At 47.4% G+C, this 23,508-nt stretch overlaps 1 protein-coding gene and 1 non-coding gene across 2 annotated transcripts in view; one reads left to right on the forward strand and one right to left on the reverse strand.

Annotated features, from left to right (window-relative positions):
- rrp7a (ribosomal RNA processing 7 homolog A) overlaps positions 1–3,359 on the forward strand; it is a 55,396-nt gene extending 52,037 nt beyond the window's left edge. The window contains exon 7 of the mRNA XM_085969432.1: positions 3,197–3,359. Within this exon, the coding sequence (XP_085825558.1) occupies positions 3,197–3,282 (86 nt within the window). The 3' untranslated portion in view covers positions 3,283–3,359. The remainder of the gene's footprint in view (positions 1–3,196) is intronic.
- Positions 3,360–21,907: 18,548 nt separating this feature from the next.
- On the reverse strand, positions 21,908–22,058 carry LOC147098760 (U12 minor spliceosomal RNA). Its single transcript, XR_015073946.1, has one exon. It is a non-coding gene; the product is annotated as a U12 minor spliceosomal RNA (small nuclear RNA).
- Between the last annotated feature and the right edge of the window lie 1,450 nt (positions 22,059–23,508).

Here is a 23,508-nt window from a genome sequence, read left to right on the forward strand (position 1 = left end):
ATTATATCGTAGCTCAGTCCCAATCGCTCTGATTATATCGTAGCTCAGCCCCAATCGCTCTCTCTGATTATATCGTAGCTCAGTCCCAATCGCGCTCTCTGATTATATCGTAGCTCAGTCCCAATCGCTCTCTCTCTGATTATATCGTAGCTCAGTCCCAATCGCTCTCTGATTATATCGTAGCTCAGTCCCAATCGCGCTCTCTGATTATATCGTAGCTCAGTCCCAATCGCTCTCTCTGATTATATCGTAGCTCAGTCCCAATCGCGCTCTCTCTGATTATATCGTAGCTGACTCCCAATCGCTCTCTGATTATATCGTAGCTCAGTCCCAATCGCTCTCTCTGATTATATCGTAGCTCAGTCCCAATCGCTCTCTCTCTGATTATATCGTAGCTCAGTCCCAATCGCTCTCTGATTATATCGTAGCTCAGTCCCAATCGTGCTCTCTGATTATATCGTAGCTCAGTCCCAATCGCTCTCTCTGATTATATCGTAGCTCAGTCCCAATCGCGCTCTCTGATTATATCGTAGCTCAGTCCCAATCGCTCACGCTCTCTGATTATATCGTAGCTCAGTCCCAATTGCGCTCTCTGATTATATCGTAGCTCAGTCCCAATCGCTCTCTGATTATATCGTAGCTCAGTCCCAATCGCGCTCTCTGATTATATCGTAGCTCACTCCCAATCGCTCTCTGATTATATCGTAGCTCAGTCCCAATCGCTCTCTCTCTGATTATATCGTAGCTCAATCCCAATCGCGCTCTCTCTGATTATATCGTAGCTCAGTCCCAATCGCTCGCTCTCTGATTATATCGTAGCTCAGTCCCAATCGCTCTCTCTCTCATTATATCGTAGCTCAGTCCCAATCGCGCTCTCTGATTATATCGTAGCTCAGTCCCAATCGCTCTCTGATTATATCGTAGCTCAGTCCCAATCGCGCGCTCATTATATCGTAGCTCAGTCCCAATCGCTCTCTGATTATATCGTAGCTCAGTCCCAATCGCTCTCTGATTATATCGTAGCTCAGTCCCAATCGCTCACGCTCTCTGATTATATCGTAGCTCAGTCCCAATCGCGCTCTCTGATTATATCGTAGCTCAGTCCCAATCGCTCTCTCTGATTATATCGTAGCTCAGTCCCAATCGCGCGCTCTCTCATTATATCGTAGCTCAGTCCCAATCGCTCTCTGATTATATCGTAGCTCAGTCCCAATCACTCTGTCTGATTATATTGTAGCTCAGTCCCAATCGCTCTCTCTCATTATATCGTAGCTCAGTCCCAATCGCTCTCTCTCTCTGATTATATCGTAGCTCAGTCCCCATCGCTCTCTGATTATATCGTAGCTCAGTTCCAATCTCTCTCTGATTATATCGTAGCTCAGTCCCAATCGCGCTCTCTCTCTGATTATATCGTGGCTCGGTCCCAATCGCGCGCTCTCTCTGATTATATCGTAGCTCGGTCCCAATCGCGCTCTCTCTGATTATATCGCAGCTGAGTCCCAATCGCTGTCTCTGGTTATATCGTAGCTCAGTCCCAATCGCGCTCTCTCTCTGATTATATCGTAGCTCGGTCCCAATCGCGCTCTCTGATTATATCGTAGCTCAGTCCCAATCGCTCTGATTATATCGTAGCTCAGTCCCAATCGCGCTCTCTGATTATATCGTAGCTCAGTCCCAATTGCTCTCTCATTATATCGTAGCTCAGTCCCAATCCCGCTCTCTAATTATATCGAATCGCTCTCTCTCTGATTATATCGTAGCTCAGTCCCAATCGCTCGCTCTGATTATATCGCAGCTGAGTCCCAATCGCGCGCTCTGATTATATCGTAGCTCAGTCCCAATCGCGCTCTGATTATATCGTAGCTCTATCCCAATCGCTCTCTCTGATTATATCATAGCTCAGTCCCAATCGCGCGCTCTCTCTGATTATATCGTAGCTCAGTCCCAATCGCTCGCTCTGATTATATCGTAGCTGAGTCCCAATCGCTCACTCTGATTATATCGTAGCTCAGTCCCAATCGCGCTCTCTGATTATATCGTAGCTCAGTCCCAATCGCTCTCTCTGATTATATCGTAGCTCAGTCCCAATCGCTCTCTGATTATATCGTAGCTCAGTCCCAATCGCTCGCTCTGATTATATAGTAGCTCAGTCCCAATCGCTCTCTCTGATTATATCGTAGCTCGGTCCCAATCTCTCTCTGATTATATCGTAGCTCAGTCCCAATCGTTCTCTCTCTGATTATATCGTAGCTCAGTCCCAATCGCTCTCTGATTATATTGTAGCTCAGTCCCAATCGCTCTCTGATTATATCGTAGCTCAGTCCCAATCGCTCGCTCTGATTATATCGTAGCTCAGTCCCAATCGCTCTCTGATTATATCGTAGCTCAGTCCCAATCGCGCTCTCTCTCATTATATCGTAGCTCAGTCCCAATCGCGCTCTCTGATTATATCGTAGCTCAGTCCCAATCGCGCTCTCTCTGATTATATCGTAGCTCAGTCCCAATCGCTCTCTCTCTGATTATATTGTAGCTCAGTCCCAATCGCGCTCTCTGATTATATCGTAGCTCAGTCCCAATCGCTCTCTGATTATATCGTAGCTCAGTCCCAATTGCTCTCTCTCATTATATCGTAGCTCAGTCCCAATCGCGCTCTCTCTGATTATATCGTAGCTCAGTCCCAGTCGCGCTCTCTGATTATATCGTAGCTCAGTCCCAATCGCGCTCTCTGATTATATCGTAGCTCCGTCCCAATCGCTCTCTGATTATATCGTAACTCAGTCCCAATCGCTCTCTCTGATTATATCGTAGCTCAGTCCCAATCACGCTCTCTGATTATATCGTAGCCCAGTCCCAATCGCTCTCTCTCATTATATCGTAGCTCAGTCCCAATCGCTCTCTGATTATATCGTAGCTCAGTCCCATTCGCGCTCTCTGATTATATCGTAGCTCAGTCCCAATCGCGCTCTCTCTGATTATATCGTAGCTCAGTCCCAATCGCTCGTTCTCTCATTATATCGTAGCTCAGTCCCAATCGCACGCTCTCATTATATCGTAGCTCAGTCCCAATCGCTCTCTCTGATTATATCGTAGCTCGGTCCCAATCGCGCTCTCTCTGATTATATTGTAGCTCAGTCCCAATCGCGCTCTCTGATTATATCGTAGTTCAGTCCCAATTGCTCATTGTGTTTGCTTACAGATATCGCTCAGCTTCGGAAGAAGTTTGAACAGGATAAACAGAAGATCGCTCTGATGAGGGCTGAACGGAAATTCAAACCTTACTGAAGATCTGTCGACCTGTGGGAGCTGGACTGGGGCTTCCGTCCTAGGGATTGGGCCGGCGGGGGAGGGGTGGCGTCAGATTGGGGTCGGGGCTCCGGCCCTGGGGTGGGGTGGGGGTCAGGATGGTGTCCGGGATCCGGCCGTGGGGGGTCAGGGTGAGGTCGGAGCTCTGGCCCTGGGAGGTCAGGGTGGGGTCGGAGCTCCGACCCTGGGGGGGTCAGGGTGGGGTGGGAGCTCCGACTGCTGTTGATCACCAGTCTGTCAGTGACGGCTTGGTTTATTACTCTCACTCTTGCACTCGGTCACATATTTCTGGAAGTGTAAATCTTGAGTCTGCTACACACCTGGGTGAGGGGGCTGTAAATATTTCACAGGATCGGGGTGGGGGGAGAGCACAGCAAATTGGTGAGCATTGTCCATCGGGCTCACCGGCCAGGGGGCTGATGGTGACCGGGCCTCAGGCTTTGCCCCATTATCCTAGGGCCCGTGTGAATCCAGTTCAGGGGGTTTATATTAAGATATACGGGAGTGAGTTACAGGCTGGAATCTAATCCGGGGTGGGGGGGGGCGTTACTAAATTATCCCATCCAATCTGGCAGCAAGAGGTTGGATAAGCGGCGTGACAGCGTGAGGTGCAGGTTGCTCCCATTGTGAACTGTAAGCTAGCTGCTGATTAAAATGCTTATTTTTCATTTTGTGTTTATTGCTCTGGAAAATATGGTTTAGAATCTCGACAAGATTTTTGTAAATAAATCTCCCCAGATCTTGAATACGGTGTCCACTTCTGCTCACTGGGATACAAGGGAGATATTCAGGCATGGGAGGCAGTGCAGAGAGGAGCCACAGGGCTGATTTCCTCCCCGGTGTGAGGGGTCCGAGTTATGCGGAAAGGCTGGAGAGACTTGGGCTTTCAGTCTGGGAAAGGATCCGCGAGTGATCTTATGGAGGGAAATAAAAAGGTAAATGGAGGACGTATCTTTATACTGAGCCGGATATGGGGACAGGTTCAAAGGTCATTTTTAGATTGATGTCGGGAAGCTTTTCACACAGTGAGCAACACCTGGAGCGGGCACTGGATGGGGTTGTGAAGGTTCGAAGCCTGGGATTGGGGTGGGGAGGGCGGTACTGTGAACCAAGATGGGCCGAATGGCCTTCCTGGGCTGACTTGTGCTGGTTTGACTGTCGGCAGCAGTTTGCTGCAGTTCCACCTTCTTCCAACAGGTGTCCTGGTCCTGTGTGGATACCGTGCGTGCAGTTGCACATTAATCCAAGAGGGGGCCTCGGTCTTCCTGTGGGTTGATGGTGTTTTTAGATCCAGGGAAGTGGGAGGGTTTTGGGCTTTTGTTTATGGAAAGCTCCACTTGCAATGATCCTGACAGACATTATTTTAAATGTAAATGTTCTGAGACAATAGTGACAATGGAGGGGGTCAGCCCTTTTGCCGAGTTGGCAATGGGGGCCTGGGGACTGACGTTAACTCCTCAATCTGATTCCTGCAACCCTGAGGTCACTCAAAACACTTTGAAATTCAAAACATCATCTTTTGTCTAAAATGGTTAAACGTCCTTTTCTTCCCCAACTTTCCTTCCATTTTTAAAAAACAAAATGGAGTGTAAAATGGTCTCTAAGGGAGGAAGATTGCTGCTGTTTCTCCTAAAATGGAAAACTTATTCATAGAATTTTACAGCACAAAGAGGCCATTCGGCCCATCGTGCCTGTGCCGGCTCTGAAAGAGCTGTTCAAGTTAGTCCCACTCCCCCTGCTCTTTCTCCATAGCCCTGCAAATTATTAAAGATATTTAATATGCAGTGGAAATCTTCCCCCCCCCCCCCCCAAGGGCTTTCGATAATTTTGGATGGATGACTTGCAAGTTTCAGGTCTGCCTTAGATGTTCTTGAGTTCAGTGATGCTGTTCACTCCCGTAAACGGTTCGGGTGCCTTATGTTCAGGAGTGTGCCCATACTGCCCAATATATGATGTAACCGAAGGGTATAGTGGTAACACCCAACTGATCTGAACCAGATCTTTGTGTCTTTTGCACGAGTATTTCAATCTTTTAGAATCCAGATCGAGCTAATACTTGGTGAAACAAAGCCAGTCAACTGACTAAAGTACCACGTAAGAGACTTGTTAGCAAAATATAAACTGGGGGTTTCACATGCACAAACCTTTCAAGATGGCAGGTCTCTGAGATCCTTGGCTGAGGCTGAAATCTACTGCCCTTACCCAGCCTGGCCTATATGTGACTCCAGACCCACAGCAATGTGGTTGAGGGCAGCAAAGGCACAGAATGTACTCTGGGCGGGGGACTTCAATGTCCATCACCAAGAGTGGCTCGGTAGCACCACTACTGACCGAGCTATCCAAGTCCTGAAGCACATCACTGCCAGCCTGGGCCTGCGGCAGGAGGTGAGAGAACCAACACGACGGAAAAACCTACTTGACCTCGTCCTCCCCAATCTACCTGTCGCAGATGCATCTGTCCATGACAGTATTGGCAGCAGTGACCACCGCATAGCCCTTGTGGAGACAAAGTCCCCTCTTTGCACAGAGGACACCCTCAATCGTGTTATGTGGCACTACCACCATACTAAATAGTCATAGATTTATACAGCACAGAAAGAGGCCCATCGTGTCCACGTCGGCCATCAAGCCCTGTCTATTCTAATCCCATTTTCCAGCACTTGGTCCATAGCCTTGTATGCTATGGCGTTTCAAGTGCTCATCTAAATGCTTCTTGAATGTTGTGAGGGTTCCTGCCTCTACCACCCTTTCAGGCAGTGAGTTCCAGATTCCAACCACCCTCTGGGTGAAAAAGTTTTTCCTCAAATCCCACCTAAATCTCCTGTCCCTTACCTTGAAACTATGCCCCCTGGTTATTGACCCCTCTACTAAGGGGAAAGGTTTCCCTCTACCCTATCTATGCCCCTCATAATTTTGTACACCTCAATCGGGTCCCCCCTCAGCCTTCTCTGCTCCAAGGAAAACAACCCCAGCCTGTCCAGTCTCTCTTCATAGCTGAAGCGCTCCAGCCCAGGTAACATCCTGGTGAATCTCCTCTGCACCTTCTCCAATGTAATCACATCCTTCCTATAGTGTGACGACCAGAACTGCACACAGTACTCCAGCTGTGGCCTAACTAGCGTTTTGTACAGCTCCATCATAACCTCCCTGCTCTTATATTCTATGCCTCGGCTAATGAAGGCAAGTATCCCATATGCCTTTTTAACCACCTTATCCACCTGTCCTGCTGCCTTCAGGGATCTATGTACATGCACACCAAGGTCCATCTGATCCTCTGTCTTTCCTAGGATCCTGCCATTCATTGTGTATTCCCTTGCCTTGTTAGTCCTCCCAAAATGCATCACCTCACACTTTTCAGGGTTAAATTCCATTTGCCACTGTTCTGCCCATCTAACCAACCCGTCTATATTGTCCTGTAGCCTGAGGCTTCCCTCCTCGCTATTTACCACCCCACCAATTTTCGTGTCATCTGCGAACTTACTGATCATACCTTCTACATTCATATCTAAATCATTAATGTAGACCGCAAACAGCAAAGGACCTGGCACCGATCCCTGCGGTACACCACTGGACACAGGCTTCCAGTCACAAAAACAACCTTCGACCATCACCCTCTGCCTCCTGCCACTAAGCCAATTTTGGATCCAATGTGCCGAATTGCCCTGGATCCCATGGGCCCTTACCACCTTGACCAGTCTCCCATGCGTTACTGAAGTCCATGTAGACTACATCAACTGCACTACCCTCATCCGCACACCTAGGCAACCCCTCAAAAAATTCAATCAATTTGGTTAGACATGATCTCCCCCTGACAAAGCTATGCTGACTATCCCTGATTAATCCTTGCCTCTCCAAGTGGAGACTAATTCTGTCCCTCAGAATTTTTTCCAATAATTTCCCTATCACTGATGTTAGGTTCACTGGCCTGTAATTCCCTGGTTTATCCCTACTACCCTTCTTGAATAATGGTACTACGTTAGCTGTTCTCCAGTTCTCTGGCACATCTCCTGTGGCCAGAGAGGTTCTGAAAATTTGTGTCTGAGCCCCTACATCTCGTCCAGGCCTGGGGATTTATCCACTTTTAAGCCCGCTAAAACCGCTAGTACCTCCTCCCCCTCAATAATTTGTTCAAGTATATCTCAATCCCCCTGCCTGATTTTGATGCCTATATTGTCCTTCTCCATAGTGAACACGGATGCAAAATATTCATTTAAAACCTCACCTACATCTTCCGGCTCTACACACAGATTGCCACTTTGGTCCCTAATGGGCCCTACTCTTTCCCTGGTTGTCCTCTTGCCCTTAATATACTTATTAAACACCTTGGGATTTTCCTTTATTTTGCCCGCCAATGTTTTTTCATGCCCCCTCTTCGCTCTGCTAACTTCTTTAAGTACCCCCCTGCACTTTCTATACTCCTCTAGGGCTTCCACTGCTTTTAGTCCTTTGTATCTGCCATAAGCCTCCCTTTTTTCCTAATCCATTCTTGTATATCCCTTGGCATCCAGGGTTCCCTGGGCTTGTTGGTTCCACCCTTGACCTTTATGGGAACATGTTGGCGTTGTACTCTCTCTAATTCCTTTCTGAAAGACTCCCACTGCTCTGATGTGGATTTTCCTACAAGTAGCTTATCCCAATCCACTTTGGCCAGATCCTGCCTTATATTAAAATCGGCTTTCCCCCAATTTAGAACCTTTATTTCCGGTCCATCTCTGTCCTTTTCCATGACTACCTTAAATCTCACTGAATTATGGTCACTGTCACCAAAATGCTCTCCTACTGACGCATCTACCACTTGCCCAGCTACATTCCCTAGAATTAGGTCCAGTACCGCCCCCTCTCTTGTAGGACTTTTTACATGCTGGCTCAAAAAGCTCTCCTGGATGCACTTTAAGAATTCCGCACCCTCTAAGCCTTTCACACTCTGACTATCCCAATTAATATTGGGGAAGTTGAAATCCCCCTACTATTATTACCCTATTATTTCTACACTTCTCTGAGATTTGCCTACATATCTGTTCCTCTATCTCCCCCTGACTGTTTGGGGGCCTATAGTACACTCCCAGCAAAGTGCTTGCCCCCTTTTTGTTTTTAAGTTCTACCCATATGGCCTCATTAGAGGAACCCGCTAATATATCATTCCTCCTTACAGCAGTAAATGACTCCTTGATTAATATTGCGACACCCCCTCCTCTTTTACACCCCCCTCTGTCTCGACTGAAGATTCTATACCTCGGAATATTGAGCTGCCAGTCCTGCCCCTCCCTCAACCATGTCTCCGTGATAGCAACAATATCTTATTCCCATGTGTTCAACACCACCTTCAATTCATCTGCCTTACTCGCAAGACTCCTTGCATTAAAATAAATGCCATCCAGCCTTGCCATACTCCCTTGTGCCGTTACATATTTGCTCTGCCTTCCAGGCTGCCTTGTTTTTTCCTCTATATTTGGCTGTACATCACCCCCTATTATAGCTCCACTCCATATCCCTTCCCCCTGCCAAGTTAGTTTAATTCTTCTCCCCACCCCCCCCAAACAGTACGAGCAAACCTCCCCGCAAGGATATTTGTCCCGTTCTGGTTCAGGTGCAACCCGTCCGACTTGTACAGGTCCCACCTTCCCCAGAAGCAGACCCAGTGATCCAGGAAACTAAAGCCCTCCTTCCTGCACCAACTCTTTAGCCACACATTCATCTGCTCTATCCTCCTATTCCTATACTCACTAGCACGTGGCACCGGGAGTAATCCAGAGATTACAACCTTTGAGGGCCTGCTTTTTAATCTGCTACCCAGCTCCCTAAATTCTTGCTGCAGGACCTCATCCCTCTTTCTACCCATGTCGTTGGTACCAATGTGAACCACGACCTCTGACTATTCGCCCTCCCCCTTCAGAATGCCCTGCAGCCGTTCAATGACATCCTTGACCCTGGCACCAGGGAGGCAACATACCATCCTGGAGTCATGTCTGCGGCCACAGAAACGTCTATCTGTTCCCCTTATGATAGAATCCCCTATCACTATTGTTCTCCCACTCTTTTTCCTCCCCTCCTGTGCAGCTGAGTCACTCGTAGTGCCACAGACTTGGCTCTTGCTGCATTCCCCTGAGAAACCATCTCCCCATCAGTACCCAAAACGGAAAATCTGTTGGAGAGGGGGATGGACCCAGGGGACTCCTGCACTACCTTCCTAGTTATTTTACTCTGGCGGTCACCCATTCCCTGTCTGCCTGTGCACTCTTTACCTGCGGTGTGACCATCTCATTAAACGTGCTATCCACGAAGATCTCAGCTTTGCGGATTCTCCACAGTGTCTCCAGCCGCAGCTCCAGCTCCGAAACGCGGATTTTGAGTAGCTGCAGCTGGAGACACTTCCTGCACATGTGTTCGCCCTGGACACCGAAAGTGTCCCTGACTTCCCACATAGCACAGGAGGAGCACTCCACGCTGCCGAGCTGCCCTGCCATGTCCTAACCTTAACTTACTCCCTTTAAATTAAAGAATATTAAATACACTAGGGACCTTACTTCACTTTAAACACTAACTCTAAACTAGAGACCTTCCTTTTACTTCAACGACTGGACTGTAGAAATACTCACCAGGTCCTACTTACCAATCAGCTCCTTTCCTGGTTGTGATGTTACTTTAGAGGTTTCACAGTTGTTGTTGTTTAACTACTCCCGCTCTCGGACTCTTTCCCAACTTGCAGCGCTCCTTTATGGCCGCTCCCCCTTCTCTCAGGTCCCGCTGCCGCTCCCACACAGGTCCACCTCCTCTGCTGTAAATGGGATAGATTCGGAACAGATCTAGCAGCTCAAAACTGCACAGCCATGAGATGCTGTGGGCCATTAGCAGCAGAGTTGTATTCCACCACAATCTGTAACCTCATGGCCTGGCATATCCTTCACTCTACCATTACCATCAAGCCAGGGGACCAGCCCTGGTTCAATGGGGAGTGCAGAAGAGCATACCACTATCAACATCCTGGGGGTTACCATTGATCAGAAACTGAACTGGACCAGCCATATAAATACTGTGGCTACAAGGGTAGGTCAGAGGCTGGGAATTCTGCGGCGAGTGTCTCACCTCCTGACTCCCCAAAGCCTTTCCACCATCTACAAGGCACAAGTCAGGAGTGTGATGGAATACTCTCCACTTGCCTGGATGAGTGCAGCTTCAACAACACTCAAGAAGCGCGACACCATTCAGGATAAAGCAGCCCGCTTGATTGGCACTCCATCCACCACCTTCAACATTCACTCCCTCCACCACCGGCGCACTGTGGCTGCAGTGTGTACCATCTACAAGATGCACTGCAGCAACTCGCCAAAGCTCCTTCAACAGCACCTTCCAAACCCGCGACCTCTACCACTTAGAAGGACAAGGGCAGCAGACGCATGGGAACATCACCACCGACAAGTTCCCTTCCAAGCCACACACCATCCTGACTTGGACCTGTATCGCCGTTCCTTCACTGTCGCTGGGCCAGAATCCTGGAACTCCCTTCCTAACAGCATTGTGGGTGTACCTACACCATATGGACTGCAGCGGTTCAAGAAGACGGCTCGCCACCATCTTCTCAAGGGCAATTAGGGATGGGCACTAAATGCAGGCCTAGCCAGCGACGCCCACATCCTATCAATGAATTTTTAAAAACCTGAAAATGAGGTGCCAACCTGGGGAAGCTACATCACACAGGACTACATGCATGCTAAACAGTGGAAGCAGCATGCTATAGACAGAGTTAAGTGATCCCACAATCAACAGATCAGACCAAATCTCTGCAGTCCTGCCACATTCAGTCGTGAATGGTAGTGGACAATTAAACAACTAACTGCGGAAACTCCAGGCCAGGGAGTGCAATTTTGAAGTTTGCGGGTGAGCCAAAACTTGGCAACGTAGTAAATAGTGAACAAGATAGCAGCAGATTTCAGGAGGACACAGGCAGACTGGTGAAATCGCAGACACATGGCAGATGAAATGTGGATAAGTGTGAAGTGATGCACTTTGGGAGAAACAGCATGGAGAGGCAGTATAATCTAAATGGGACTATTTTGAGGGGGTGCAAGAGCAGAGGGACCTGGGGGTGCATATTCCCAAATCCTTGAAGGTGGCAGGGCAAGTTGATAAGGCAGTTAAGAAAGCGTATGGGATACTTTGCTTTGTAAATAGAGGCATTGAATACAAAAACAAGATAGTTATGCTAAACCTTTACTGGTTAGGCCTCAGCTGGAGTATTGTGTCCAGTTCTGGGCACCACACTTTAGGAAAGGTGTCAAGGCCCTGGAGAGGGTGCAGAGGAGATTTACCAGGATGATACCAGGGATGAAGGACTTCAGTTATGTGGAAAGATTGGAGAAGCTGGGCTTGTTCTCCTTAGAGCAGCGAAGGTTCAGGGAGACTTAATAGAGGTATTCAAAATTATCGGGGGTTTGATAGAGCAAGTAGGAAGAAACTGTTTCCTCTGGCAAGTGGGTCAATAACCAGAGGTCAGAGATAAGAACTAGAGGGGAAATGGGGAGACAATTCTTCACACAGAGGGTTGTTATGATCTGGAATGCACTGCCTGAAAGGGTGGTGGAATCAGATTCCATTAGGAACTTTCAACAATGAATTGGACATGTACTTGAAGAGGGTTATGGGGAAAGAGCGGGGGAGTGGGACTAACCGGAGAGCTCCACCAAAGAGCCGGCACAGGCACAATGGGCTGAATGGCCGCCTTCTGTGCTGTAAGATTCTATGATCACTTCACACTTCTCTGAGTTAAATTTTATCTGCCACATGTCTTCCCATTTCACCAGTCTATCTATGTTTTCCTGAAGTCTGTTACTATCCTCCACACTGTTTACGACATTTCAGAGTTTCGTTTCACCTGCAAACTTTGAAATTATGCCCTGTCTATCCATTATCAAGCCCAGGTCATTAATATATATCAGAAAGAGCAGTGGTCCTAATACCGACCCCTGGAGGACACCACTGTACACCTCCCTCCAGTCTGAAAAACAACCATTCACCACGACTCTCTGCTTTCTGTCCCTTAGCCAATTTCGTACCCACGCTGCCACTGTCCCTTTAATCCCATGGGCTTTAATTTTGCCAACAAGTCTATTATGTGGCACTTTGTCAAACACCCTTTGAAAGTCCATATACACAACATCAACTGCACTACCCTCATCAATCCTCTCTGTTACTTCATCAAAGAACTCAAACAAGTTAGTCAAACACAATTTATGTTTAGCAAATCCATGCTGACTTTCATTTATTCAAATGTCAATTAATTTTGTCCTGGATTATTGTCTCTAATCTGCTGCTGAACCCTTCACCCGTGTCTTTGTTACTTCTAGTCTGGTCTAATCCAATGCTCTGCTGATCAGCTTCCCATCTTCCACTCTACATAAACTTGAGCGCATCTAAAATGTTGCTGCCTGTATCCTAACTCGCACCAAGTCCCATTCACCCATTACTCCTGTGCTCACTGACCTACACAAAAGCAAAATACTCCCCTCCCCCTCCCCCCTCACTGACCTACACTGGCTCCCGGTCCAGCAATGCCTTGATTTTAAAATTCTATCTTTGTTTTCAAATCCCTCCATGACCTCGCCCCTTCCCTATCTCTGTAACCTCCTCCAGCCCCACAACCCTCCGAGATCTCTGCCCTTCTCCAATTCTGGCTGCTTGCGCATCCCCAATTTTAATCACTCCACCATTGATGGCCGAGCCTTCAGTTGCCTGGGCCCTCAGCTCTGGAACCTCTCCACCCTCTCTACCTCTCTCTCCTCCTTTAAGGTGCTCCTTAAATCCTACCTATTTGACCAAGCTTTTGGTCACCTGTCCTAATAAAAGTAGCTACACTGTGGGACAGAGTGTAAATCAAGAAATAATGGGGGCTTGTAAGAAAGGTACTGCAATAATTGTGGATGATTTTAATCTTCATATAGATTGGACAAATCAAATTGGCAAAGATAGCCTTGAGGACGAGTTCATAGAGTATATTCAGGACAGTTTCTTAGAACAATACATTGTGGAACCAACCAGGGAGCAGGCTATTTTAGATCTGGTATTGCGTAATGAGACAGGATTAATTAATGATCTCATTGTAAATGATCCTCTAGGGAAGAGTGATCATAACATGACAGAATTTCACATTCAGTTTGAGGGTGAGAAACTTGGGTCTGAAACTAGTGTCTTACCCTTGTAATTGCCTTTATTTAAGTTTATGAAGACAGAGTTGGCTAAAGTGGACTGGGAAAATAGATTTAAAGGTAAGACGGTAGATAAGCAGTGGCAGACTTTTAAGGAAATATTTCATAACTCTCAACAAAGATATATTCCAGTGAGAAAGAAAGACTCTATGAGAAGGTGTAAGACGTTCTGATTGTCTGACCATTTATAGAGTTCAGACTCGTGGAACAGACAACACAAAACCCAATGAATCTGTGAAAAATCAACAAGAGGTTACAAGTAATTACCAGAATACAAACTACTCAATTCATGTACTTATCACAAGCAAGCATCTAAAATCATTTACTTTAAGCTCAGGGGATTATCAGCAAAACCACATACATACTATTCACCGGGTGAGAGGTCAATTCAATGATGACTAGATGTATGACTAACTTTAACTGGTAACTGACCAGGTCACCATCGACTATAGCGCCGAATGTTTTGAAACAGTACCTTTTATACCTCAAAGTTTGGCAACCCTCCCACTACCTACATGTCCCTAACTATATGGCATACTGGCCGGCCGTTGTTTCCCAGACCCTCTTATCACTAGTTTGTTAGGCTCCTGTGGGCCTTCAAGGTGCGGTACATTCCATAGTCTGAAGATGTTTCTGTTATTGCACTGATTTCACAGTCAATAGTTTGTTCCCACAGAACTTCAATAAGCTTGTTTTCCATATCTGTTGCAAGACAATTGGCAGCTTTTACAGCTTACAAGCCAAACAGTTTATTTTGCAAAGTTCTCACAGCAACCAGTCTTTGTCCTCGTGAAGCATGATGGTAAAATTTGGTCACTTTTACATTCAGTCAGATGGAGATTCAGTCAAGTTTACCATGACAGTGTTACAAAGGATGCACCATCCGTGGCTAACTAAGGAAGTTAAGGATGGTATCAAATTGAAAGAGAAGGTATACAATGTTGCAAAGATTAGTGGTAGGCCAGAAGATCGGGACATTTTTAGAAACTTGCAAAGGATGACTAAAAAAATAATAAAGAAGGAGAAAATAGATTGAGAGTAAAGTAGCAAGAAATATAAAAACAGACAGTAAGAGATTCTACAAGTATATAAAAAGGAAGAGAGTAGCTAAAGTAAACGTTGGACCCTTAGGGGATGAGACTGGGGAATTAATAATTCCATCATTCAGGATGGGGATATTCATGCAGCCTTCTCCTCAGAAAATTGGCTGCCGCGTTTCCTACATTACAACAGTGACTCCACTTCAAAAAAGTACTTCATTGGCTGTAAAGCGCTTTGAGACGTCCAGTGGTCGTGAAAGGCGCCATAGAAATGCAAGTCTTTCTTTTATTGTCAAATTTTGTTTGATAATCGCTCCTGTGAAGCATCTTGGGATGTTTTGCTGCATTCAAGGCGCTATATAAATGCAAGTTGTTGTTGTTACTGTGAACTACGTTAGCAGTGTTCTTGGGCTGCTTTTCCACATCATTTATCCACCTCCATTTGTGGGAGTTTTCAGAATTCCAATGAAGTGCTACTGAAACGAAAAACAGCCTCTCCCAGTGACAGCGGTCTGTGTGGGGCTCTCACATTCAGCGCTAGGCCAAAGAGCTAGCCACAGGATGAATACATTACAGGAAAAGGACAGGGTTTAAGAAAACATGAAAACATTAAAAAAATTACATAAAAAATATAAATACAGAGGAAACAGACGACCTCACAAGCGATGAACAATCAATCTAATGGTTAAAATGGGTAAAACATGGAACTCGCTACCACAGGGGATAGCTGAGGCGAAGAGCACGGATCCATTCAAGAGGAAGAAAGAAAAGCCTTGCATTTCTGTAGCGCCTTTCATGTCCCTAGGATGTCCCAAAGCGCTTTACAGCCAATGAAGTATTTTTGAAGTGTAGTCACTGTTGTAATGTAGGAAACGGGGCAGCCAATTTGCGCACAGCAAGCTCCCACAAACAGCAATGTGATAATGACCAGATAATCTGTTTTTGCGATGTTGGTTGAGGGATAAATATTGGCCCCAGGACACTGGGGATAATTCCCCTGCTCTTCTTCAAAATAGTGCCATGAGATCTTTTCTGTCCGCCTGAGAAAGAAAGCAAACTGGGCCTCCAGTTTAACATCTCATCCGAGAGGACAGCACCTCTGACAGTGCAGCGCTCCCTCAGTACTGCACTGGAGTGCCAGCCTAGCTTTTTGTGCTTAAGTCTCTGGAGTGGGGCTGAACCCACAAGCTTTCTGATTCCGAGGCGAGGGTGTTACCAACTGAGCCACAGCTGTCACAAAGCTAGACAAACACATGAGGGAGAAAGGAATAGAAGGACATGTTGATAGGGTCAGATGAAGAGAGGTGGGGAGCAGGCTCGTGTGGAGCATAAACGCCGGCATGGACCACTTGGGCCGAACGGCCTGTTTCTGTGCTGTACAGTCTATATAATCTTGCTCTAGAAAGTGTCCATCACATTGTTCATTGTGGAGATCATTCACATTCATTAAGGCGAGGATTCGAATTAGCACAACACCCGTGTGACTCACAGAATTTCTATGCATCAATGCGTTTGGTCTACTCATTTTTCGATGATCTCCTGTGACATTGCTCATAGGTAGTGTGGGATCTGGAGCACGTGGGGCAATGTTCCTTCACTAAGGGGGAGCTGTCTTCCCACTTGCCTGTTCCTTGAAGAGCCCTTGCTCAGGTACTCCCGAAGCAGGAGAGACGGGATAAAGTGGGGAGACTCCCTGTGTAACGAGGTGGGCATCTCAAGGTCAAACGGAAGCGAATTACTGTGGCTGAGGAAAGTACCCGGGTCAGAAAAAAACAGAAGGAAATGACTGGCTTTTTATCTCATTTTTTATAATGCTTTTTGTTTGAAAGATTGTGGTTGGTTTATGAAAATTAAGCTCATCGGATGTAAATGTCACGTACAGTTTACATATGTCACACTTCCGAGTGTGACAGACAAGCGAGCTACAAGAGTTTGACCTTGATAACCTATCAACAACAACAACAACTTGTATTTATATAGTGCCTTTAATGTAATAAATTGTCCCAAGGTATTTCACAGGAGTATCTTAAGACAAAAAATTTGACACCGAGTCACATAAGGTTAAATTATGGCAGGTGACCAAAAGCTTGGACAAAGAGGTCGGTTTTAAGGAGTGTCTTAAAGGAGGAAAGAGAGGTAGCGAGGCGGAGAGGTGTAGGGAGGGAATTCCAGAGCTTAGGGCCCAGCCAACAGAAGGCACGGCCACCAATGGTTGAGTGATTATAAACAGGGATGCTCAGGAGGGCAGAATTAGAGGAGCGCAGATATCTCGGGGGGTGGTTGTAGGGATGAAGGAGATTACAGAGATAGGGAGGGGCGAGGCCATGAAGGGATTTGAAAACAAGGATGAGAATTTTGAAATCGAGGCGCTGCTTAACCAGGAGCCAATGTAGGTCAGCGAGCACAGGGGTGATGGGTGAACGGGACTTGGTGTGAGTTAGGACACGGGCAGCCGAGTTTTGGATGACTTCAAGTTTACGTAGGGTGGAATGTGGGAGGCCGGCCAGGAGTGTGTTGGAATAGTCAAGTCTGGAGGTAACAAAGGCATGGATGAGGGTTTCAGCAGCGGATGAGCTGACGCAAGGGGCGGAGATGGGCGGTGGAAGTAGGCGGTCTTTGTTATGCTGCGGATATGTGGTCGGAAGCTCATTTCAGGGTCAAATATGACACCAAGGTTGCGAACAGTGTGGTTCAGCCTCAGACAGATGTTAGAGAGAGGGATGGAGTCGGTGGCTAGGGAACGGAGTTTGTGGCAGGGACCAAAAACAATGGCTTCGGTCTTCCCAATATTTAATTGGAGAAAATTTTTGTTCATCCAGAACTCTATGTTGAACAAGCAATCTGACAATTTAGAGACCGTGGAGGGGTCGAGAGAGGTGGTGGTGAGGTAGAGCTGGGTGTCGTCAGCGTACACGTGGAAACTGACGCTGTGTTTTCAGATGATATCGCCAAGGGGCAGCATGTAGATGAGAAATGAGATGAGGGGGCCAAGTATAGATCCTTGGGGGACAGCAGAGGTAACGGTGCGGGAGCGGGAAGAGAAGCCATTGCAGGTGATTCTCTGGCTACGATTAGATAGATAAGAATGCAACCAGGCGAGTGCAGTCACACCCAGCTGGACGATGGTGGAGAGGCGTTGGAGAAGGATGGAGTGGTCAACCGTGTCAAAGGCTGCAGACAAGCAAGAAGGACGAAGAGGGACAGTTTACCTTTGTCGCAGTCACAAAGGATGTGCTGACGAAGACCTCCCACAGTGCCTCTGGAGAGTCCTCACAATGGTTGGGAATTCAGACTATCTCGACCCGATTCCCCTCCCACTTCTCCCCACTTGTCCCGATCTCTCCTTAATTTCGCACCCCCGCCACCCCCGTCCATATCCCCTCTTTTCCCGCTCTCCTTAAAGAAAGACTTGCATTTATATAGCTCCTCAGGACGTCCCAAAAGCGCCTTGCAACAAATAAAGTACTTTTGAAGTGTAGTCACTGTTGTAATGTAGGAAATGCGACAGCCAATTTGCGCACAGCAAGCTCCCACAAAAAGCAGTGTGATGACCAGATAATCTGTTTTTTTAGCGATGTTGGTTGAGGGATAAATCCCACCCCCCTCCCCACAGTCTCACCACTTTACCCGGTCTCTCCTCAATTGCCCCAGGCCCTGTCTCACCGCCTTCTATCTCATGAATCATGTCTATAAAAACACTAGTGCTAAATTAGTAAGGAGAGTCCAAGGGACAAGAGAAGGCCATCTTGCTGACTACTCCATTTTGTACACCATGACAGTTCTATCTCTTTAACCCCAATTCCCTGCCTTTATTTCCTCTCTAACCACGAATACCGATCGCCTCTTTTAAACACCAGAATTAACTTCTCGTCTGTGGCCATTGGGAGCTGCGTGAGGTTGTATCGTGAGTGTTGCATGCACTGCCACCCTGGGCAGGTCCATCCTGTGTTAACCGTGGCTCAGTGGGCGGCACTCTCACCTCCGACTCAGAAGATCATGGGTTACAAGCCCCACTCCAGATACTTGAGCATAAAAATCTAGGCTGACACACCCAGTGCAGTGCTGAGGGAGCGCTGCACTGTTGGAGGTGCCGTCTTTCGGATGAGATGCTAACCGAGGTCCACGTTTGCTCTCTCGGGTGGCCTTAAAGAATCCCATGACACTATTTCGAAGAAGAGCAGGGGGGAGTTCTCCCCGGTGTCCTGGCCAATATTTATCCCTCAATCAACATCACTAAAACAGATTATCTGGTCATTATCACATTGCTGTTTGTGGGAGCTTGCTGTGCACAAATTGGCTGCCGTTTTTCCTACATTACAACAGTGACTACACTTCCAAAAAAAGTACCTCATCGACGGTAGTGCTTTGGGATGTCCTGAGGCGGATATAAAATGTCTGTCTTTCTTTTACCATGGAGTGTTGCTGGCACAGCAAGGGTTCAAAGGTCACACCACTTGTTCAGTGCTGTTGAGCTGTTGTGTTCCTCTCTTGCCCATCCCTAATGAAACGTAGCCAATGCCTGTGGGGGGTCTGGCATTGCTTGGAAGGCGCCATCTTCAGTCAACTCCCTATCTTTTTAATCTGTTTTGCTATCAGAGAATGATACAGCGCAGAAGGAGGCCATTCGGCCCCTTGTGCCTCTGCAGGCTTTTTGAAAGAGCGATCCCACTCCCCCGCTCCCCTCCCCATAGCCGTGTAAATTTTTCCCTTCAAGTATTTATCCAATTCTATTTTGAAAGTTACTATTGAATCTGCTTCCACCGCCCTTTCAGGCAGCGCATTCCAGATCACAACAACGTGCTCCGTAAAAAAGTGCTCCTCCTCTCCCCCCTGGCTCTTTTGCTAATCACCTTAAATCTGTGTCCTCTGCTCAATGACCTTCCTGCCACTGGATACAGTTTCTCCTTATTTACTCTATCAAAATGCCTCATGATTTTGAACACCTCTATTAAATCTCCTCTTAACCTTCTCTGCTCTAAGGAGAACTGCTCTATGATTCACGCCATCCATCCTCATGATTATTGCACGTCTAATTTGATTGTCATTTGCTCGCTACAAACAAACTATGAAGGAGCTGGAAATCCCAGTTCCTCCCTGTGTTTCTTGAGTCCTAGTTCGATTGTAAAAAGTGGCAAAAGATGGCAGTGCCTCTTGAAGTGGCCCAGTGGGTAGCACACTCCCTTCTACAGGCTCAATAGGTCATGGGTTCAACCCCTGCTCCAGTGTCTTGAGTGTATAATCTAGGCTGGCACTCCCAGTGCAGTGCTGAGGGAGTTTCGCTGCACTGTCGGAGGTGCCGTCTTTCAGATGAGATGTTAAACTGAGGCCCCGTCTGCTCGCTCAGGTGGATGTGAAAGATCCCGCAGCACTATTTCCAGAAGAGCCAGAGGAGCTCTCCCCGGTGTCCTGGCCAATATTTATCCCTCAGCGAGCATCACTAAAATGGTTTATCTGGTTATTATCACATTGGGATCTTGCTGTGCACTATAAATCTGCTGCGTTCCCTGCATTACAACAATTGGCATTTCCAAAGTACTTAATTGGCTGTAAAGCGCTTTGGGACGTCCTGAGGTTGGGAAAGGTGAGATATAAATGCAGGTTTTTTTTCCTTTTGGCTTTGAAATGAGTCTGCTACGTTGCAGCGCAGATTCCACAGCAGCAACGCCAGCAGCATCACACAAAACCGCACGTCTAAAAGCTTGCCAATAGCCCATTTATTAATGATTTCCATTTTCTGCCTGCTGATCTTGCCTGCGGTTGTTTGTACAGTGAGCATAAACCCCCGTTCCTGGCCTGTCGGAACCTGCTGGGCCCTCTGCTGTAGGCCACCAACGGTTGCTAGCGGCCCCGGGAAGGAGCAGCTCCTGAGGTTCTACTCTGTGCCCCCACGGTCGCCAGCACTGCCTCGTACGCAATGAGACTATGCCAGCCTTCCTGTGACCAACCAACTCACTTACGTCAAGTTGGTTATAAATGTCACAACTGCATTGTTACATTGCAGACACATGCTGCAGACTGGAAGTTTACACAATCAGGCCTCCCCCAGTCTGGGATGAAAGCTCTTTAATCTTAAGAAGGTAAAATCACTCCCAGGTGGGAGGTGCATGTGAAGGTTGGAAATTTGCTGTTACAGTATTGTAGGCCCAGCTACTACTTTTTTAAAAACCATTCATGGGGTGTGGGCATTTATTGCCCATCCCTAATGGCCCTTGAGAAGGTGGTGGTGAGCCGCCTTCTTGAACCGCTGCAGTCCGTGTGGTGAAGGTGCTCCCACAGTGCTGTTAGGGAGGGAGGGAGTTCCAAGATTTTGACCCAGTGACGATGAAGGATCGGCGATATATTTCCCAGTCAGGCTGGTGTGTGACTTGGGAGGGGAACTTGGAGGTGGTGGTGTTCCCATTCACCTGCTGCCCTTGTCCTTCTAGGTGGAAGAGGTCGCGGGTTTGGGAGGTGCTGCCGAAGAAGCCTTGGCGAGTTGCTGCAGTGTATCTTGTAGATGGTACACACTGCAGCCACGGTGCGCCGGTGGTGGAGGGAGTGAATGTTTAAGGTGGTGGATCGGGTGCCAATCAAGCGGGCTGTTTGTCCCGGATGATGTCGAGCTTGCGTGTTGTTGGAGCTGCACTCATCCAGGCAAGTGGAGAGTATTCCATCACACTCCTTACTTGTGCCTTGTAGATGGTGGAAAGGCTTTGATTCCCCTCTTGCATTCCACTCTAGTGTAACATGCACAGAACATAAGGCACAGAAGGAGGCCATTCGGCCCATCGGGTCCGTGCCGGCTCTCTGTAGAGCGATCCAGTCAGTCCCATTCCCCCGCTCTATCCCCGTAGCCCTGCAAGTTTATTTCCCTCAAGCGCCTATCCCTGTCGACCAGCAATCTCTCCCCGCCCAGCTCCCAGCGCCTTTCCCCAAAGAGCTGGTAAATAGGAATTGGAAAAGAATTGTTATTATGCAAAGTAGAGCGCTGTGGCATTACGGTATCCGTCGTACGGGAAATGGAACATGTCAACCACAGGAGAGCGGAACCCTGGTTGAGCAAATGAGTAGTCGCTAATGGTAGATTAAAGCGCTGCTACTTGAATCTGAGCCGTCTTTTGTCTCCACAAGTCCTATCGCCATCTCATCTCGTTTTGAATACCTCTTAATGTCTCTCCACTTCTTTTGTTCTCTGGCAGCCCTGCCTTTCGATCTATTTCATTTCCTTTCCAGTTTTGAAAAAGGGTCTTCGACCGGAAACGTCGATGTTGCCTGGCCTGCTGAGTTTGTGCAGCATTTTCTGTTGTTATTTCGGATTTCCAGCATCTGCAGTATTTTGTTATCCTACTTGCATAATCTGTCTTTTTATTGAATAGGTTGCAGGGCCGGGCAGATCGCTGCACTGCGGCATCCCACAAAGTAGGCGGGTCACCACAAAGGCGACCTTTACCCGCTCAAAAATTCCTCTCGCACAAGGCGGCGAGGACCCGGGCGTCACCCCGGACCGTTATTTTCCTTACTCATTAGTTTAAGGCATACTGAAAAAAGTGCCGCGGCCCAGACCAAGGCCCGTCCACCCCCGCTCACAGTCAGGGTGAGGCCGTCACCACATGGCCCCCGAGCGGCCCAGTCCGTGTCGAACAGCACGTGTTCTCCCGCTCAGCTGCCAGCGGCCTTTCTCCAAACAACTGGTCGTTAAATTGGGAAAAGAGAACGCCATTATGCAAAGTAGCGAGCGCTGCGGCATTATGGGATCGCTTCTTCAGGCGCATGTCGTCGGACCGCAGGAGATTGTGGGAGTTGTAGTTCTTTCTTCAAGCTGCAGGCTTTGAGTTCAGTTTTATACCGTCTCTCACTGCCTTTGTTGGCCAAGTGGCATGCACAGGCCTTTGTACTTCTCCAAATACATTTTGAACACCTCCCACTGTTACATAGGAACAGGAGGAGTTCATTCAGCCCCTGGAGCCTGTTACACCATTCAATGAGATCATGATTCTGCTATTCCCATTTACAACTCCTCTGGACCCATATTTTGTTTCTTTGCTTGTCGCATTACCATCTCCTTTTGTTTTGCACCACTATACTTTTTGTCATTTAATCTCTCCTGCCTTCCCCCCCCCCCCCCCCCCACACACAGCGAGAAACGCCTCTCTTATCAGATCACGCCTCAGCCTTCTCTCTAGAAAAAAGAGCCCTAGCTGGTTCAAACATTCCTGATAGTTATAACCTCTCAGTTCTGGTATTCTAGTGAATCTTTTTGGCTGTATTTATTTGCAACACCAATGGGTTGGACCAGCTTTCTGATTGGTGCCTTTGGAGGACAAGACACACCCAACAGTTTGCCTACAATGTGAAATTTGATCCAGTCTTGTCTCACAGCCTACAGAAAGTGGAGCTGTAGTTAGCTTTGTGACGATCCTCTGTTATCTAGTGTACTGCAATTGTAATTATAGTTGTCCTTGGCTGGTAAAATAAAAGACTTTATACTCTAATTAGTGCGTTAGTTACTTCTTTGGAGTTTTATGTTTTTTTCCTTCTGGAAGTGATAAAAATGCTTTAATCCAAGGTCAAGACTACAACTTTAAGAAACGCTCATTAAAATAGGAAATGGAAAACAAAAAGTGCAAATACTCAATGGCCTCTGGATCTCAGATGGTGCTACTATAGCAGGAAGCTAGTAAGGATTTGTTAATCAATAAATCAGTGGGTCCATGTGTGTGGGGCATGTGAGTGGGGTGTGTGTGTTCAACCAACCTTCTGACACACCAGCGAGTTCACACTGTATAGAGGCCGTTCACCTGCTCCATGTGTGGAAAGAGATTCACTCAGTCATTGGCAGAACATGATCCATGTCTAACAGAGGGGGGGAGAACGTGATCAGTCTTCCCACCTGGATTGTTCTCACTCTCATTACCCCCCCCCTTAGACCTGGATCACGTTCTACCCCGATCCCAACTGTTCTCTCCATGCACCAGAACAGCTGTAAT

This window comes from Somniosus microcephalus, chromosome 28, assembly GCF_052327205.1.
Source record: "Somniosus microcephalus isolate GS21.2 chromosome 28, FLI_Smic_1.0, whole genome shotgun sequence".
NCBI classification, from domain to species: domain Eukaryota; kingdom Metazoa; phylum Chordata; class Chondrichthyes; order Squaliformes; family Somniosidae; genus Somniosus; species Somniosus microcephalus.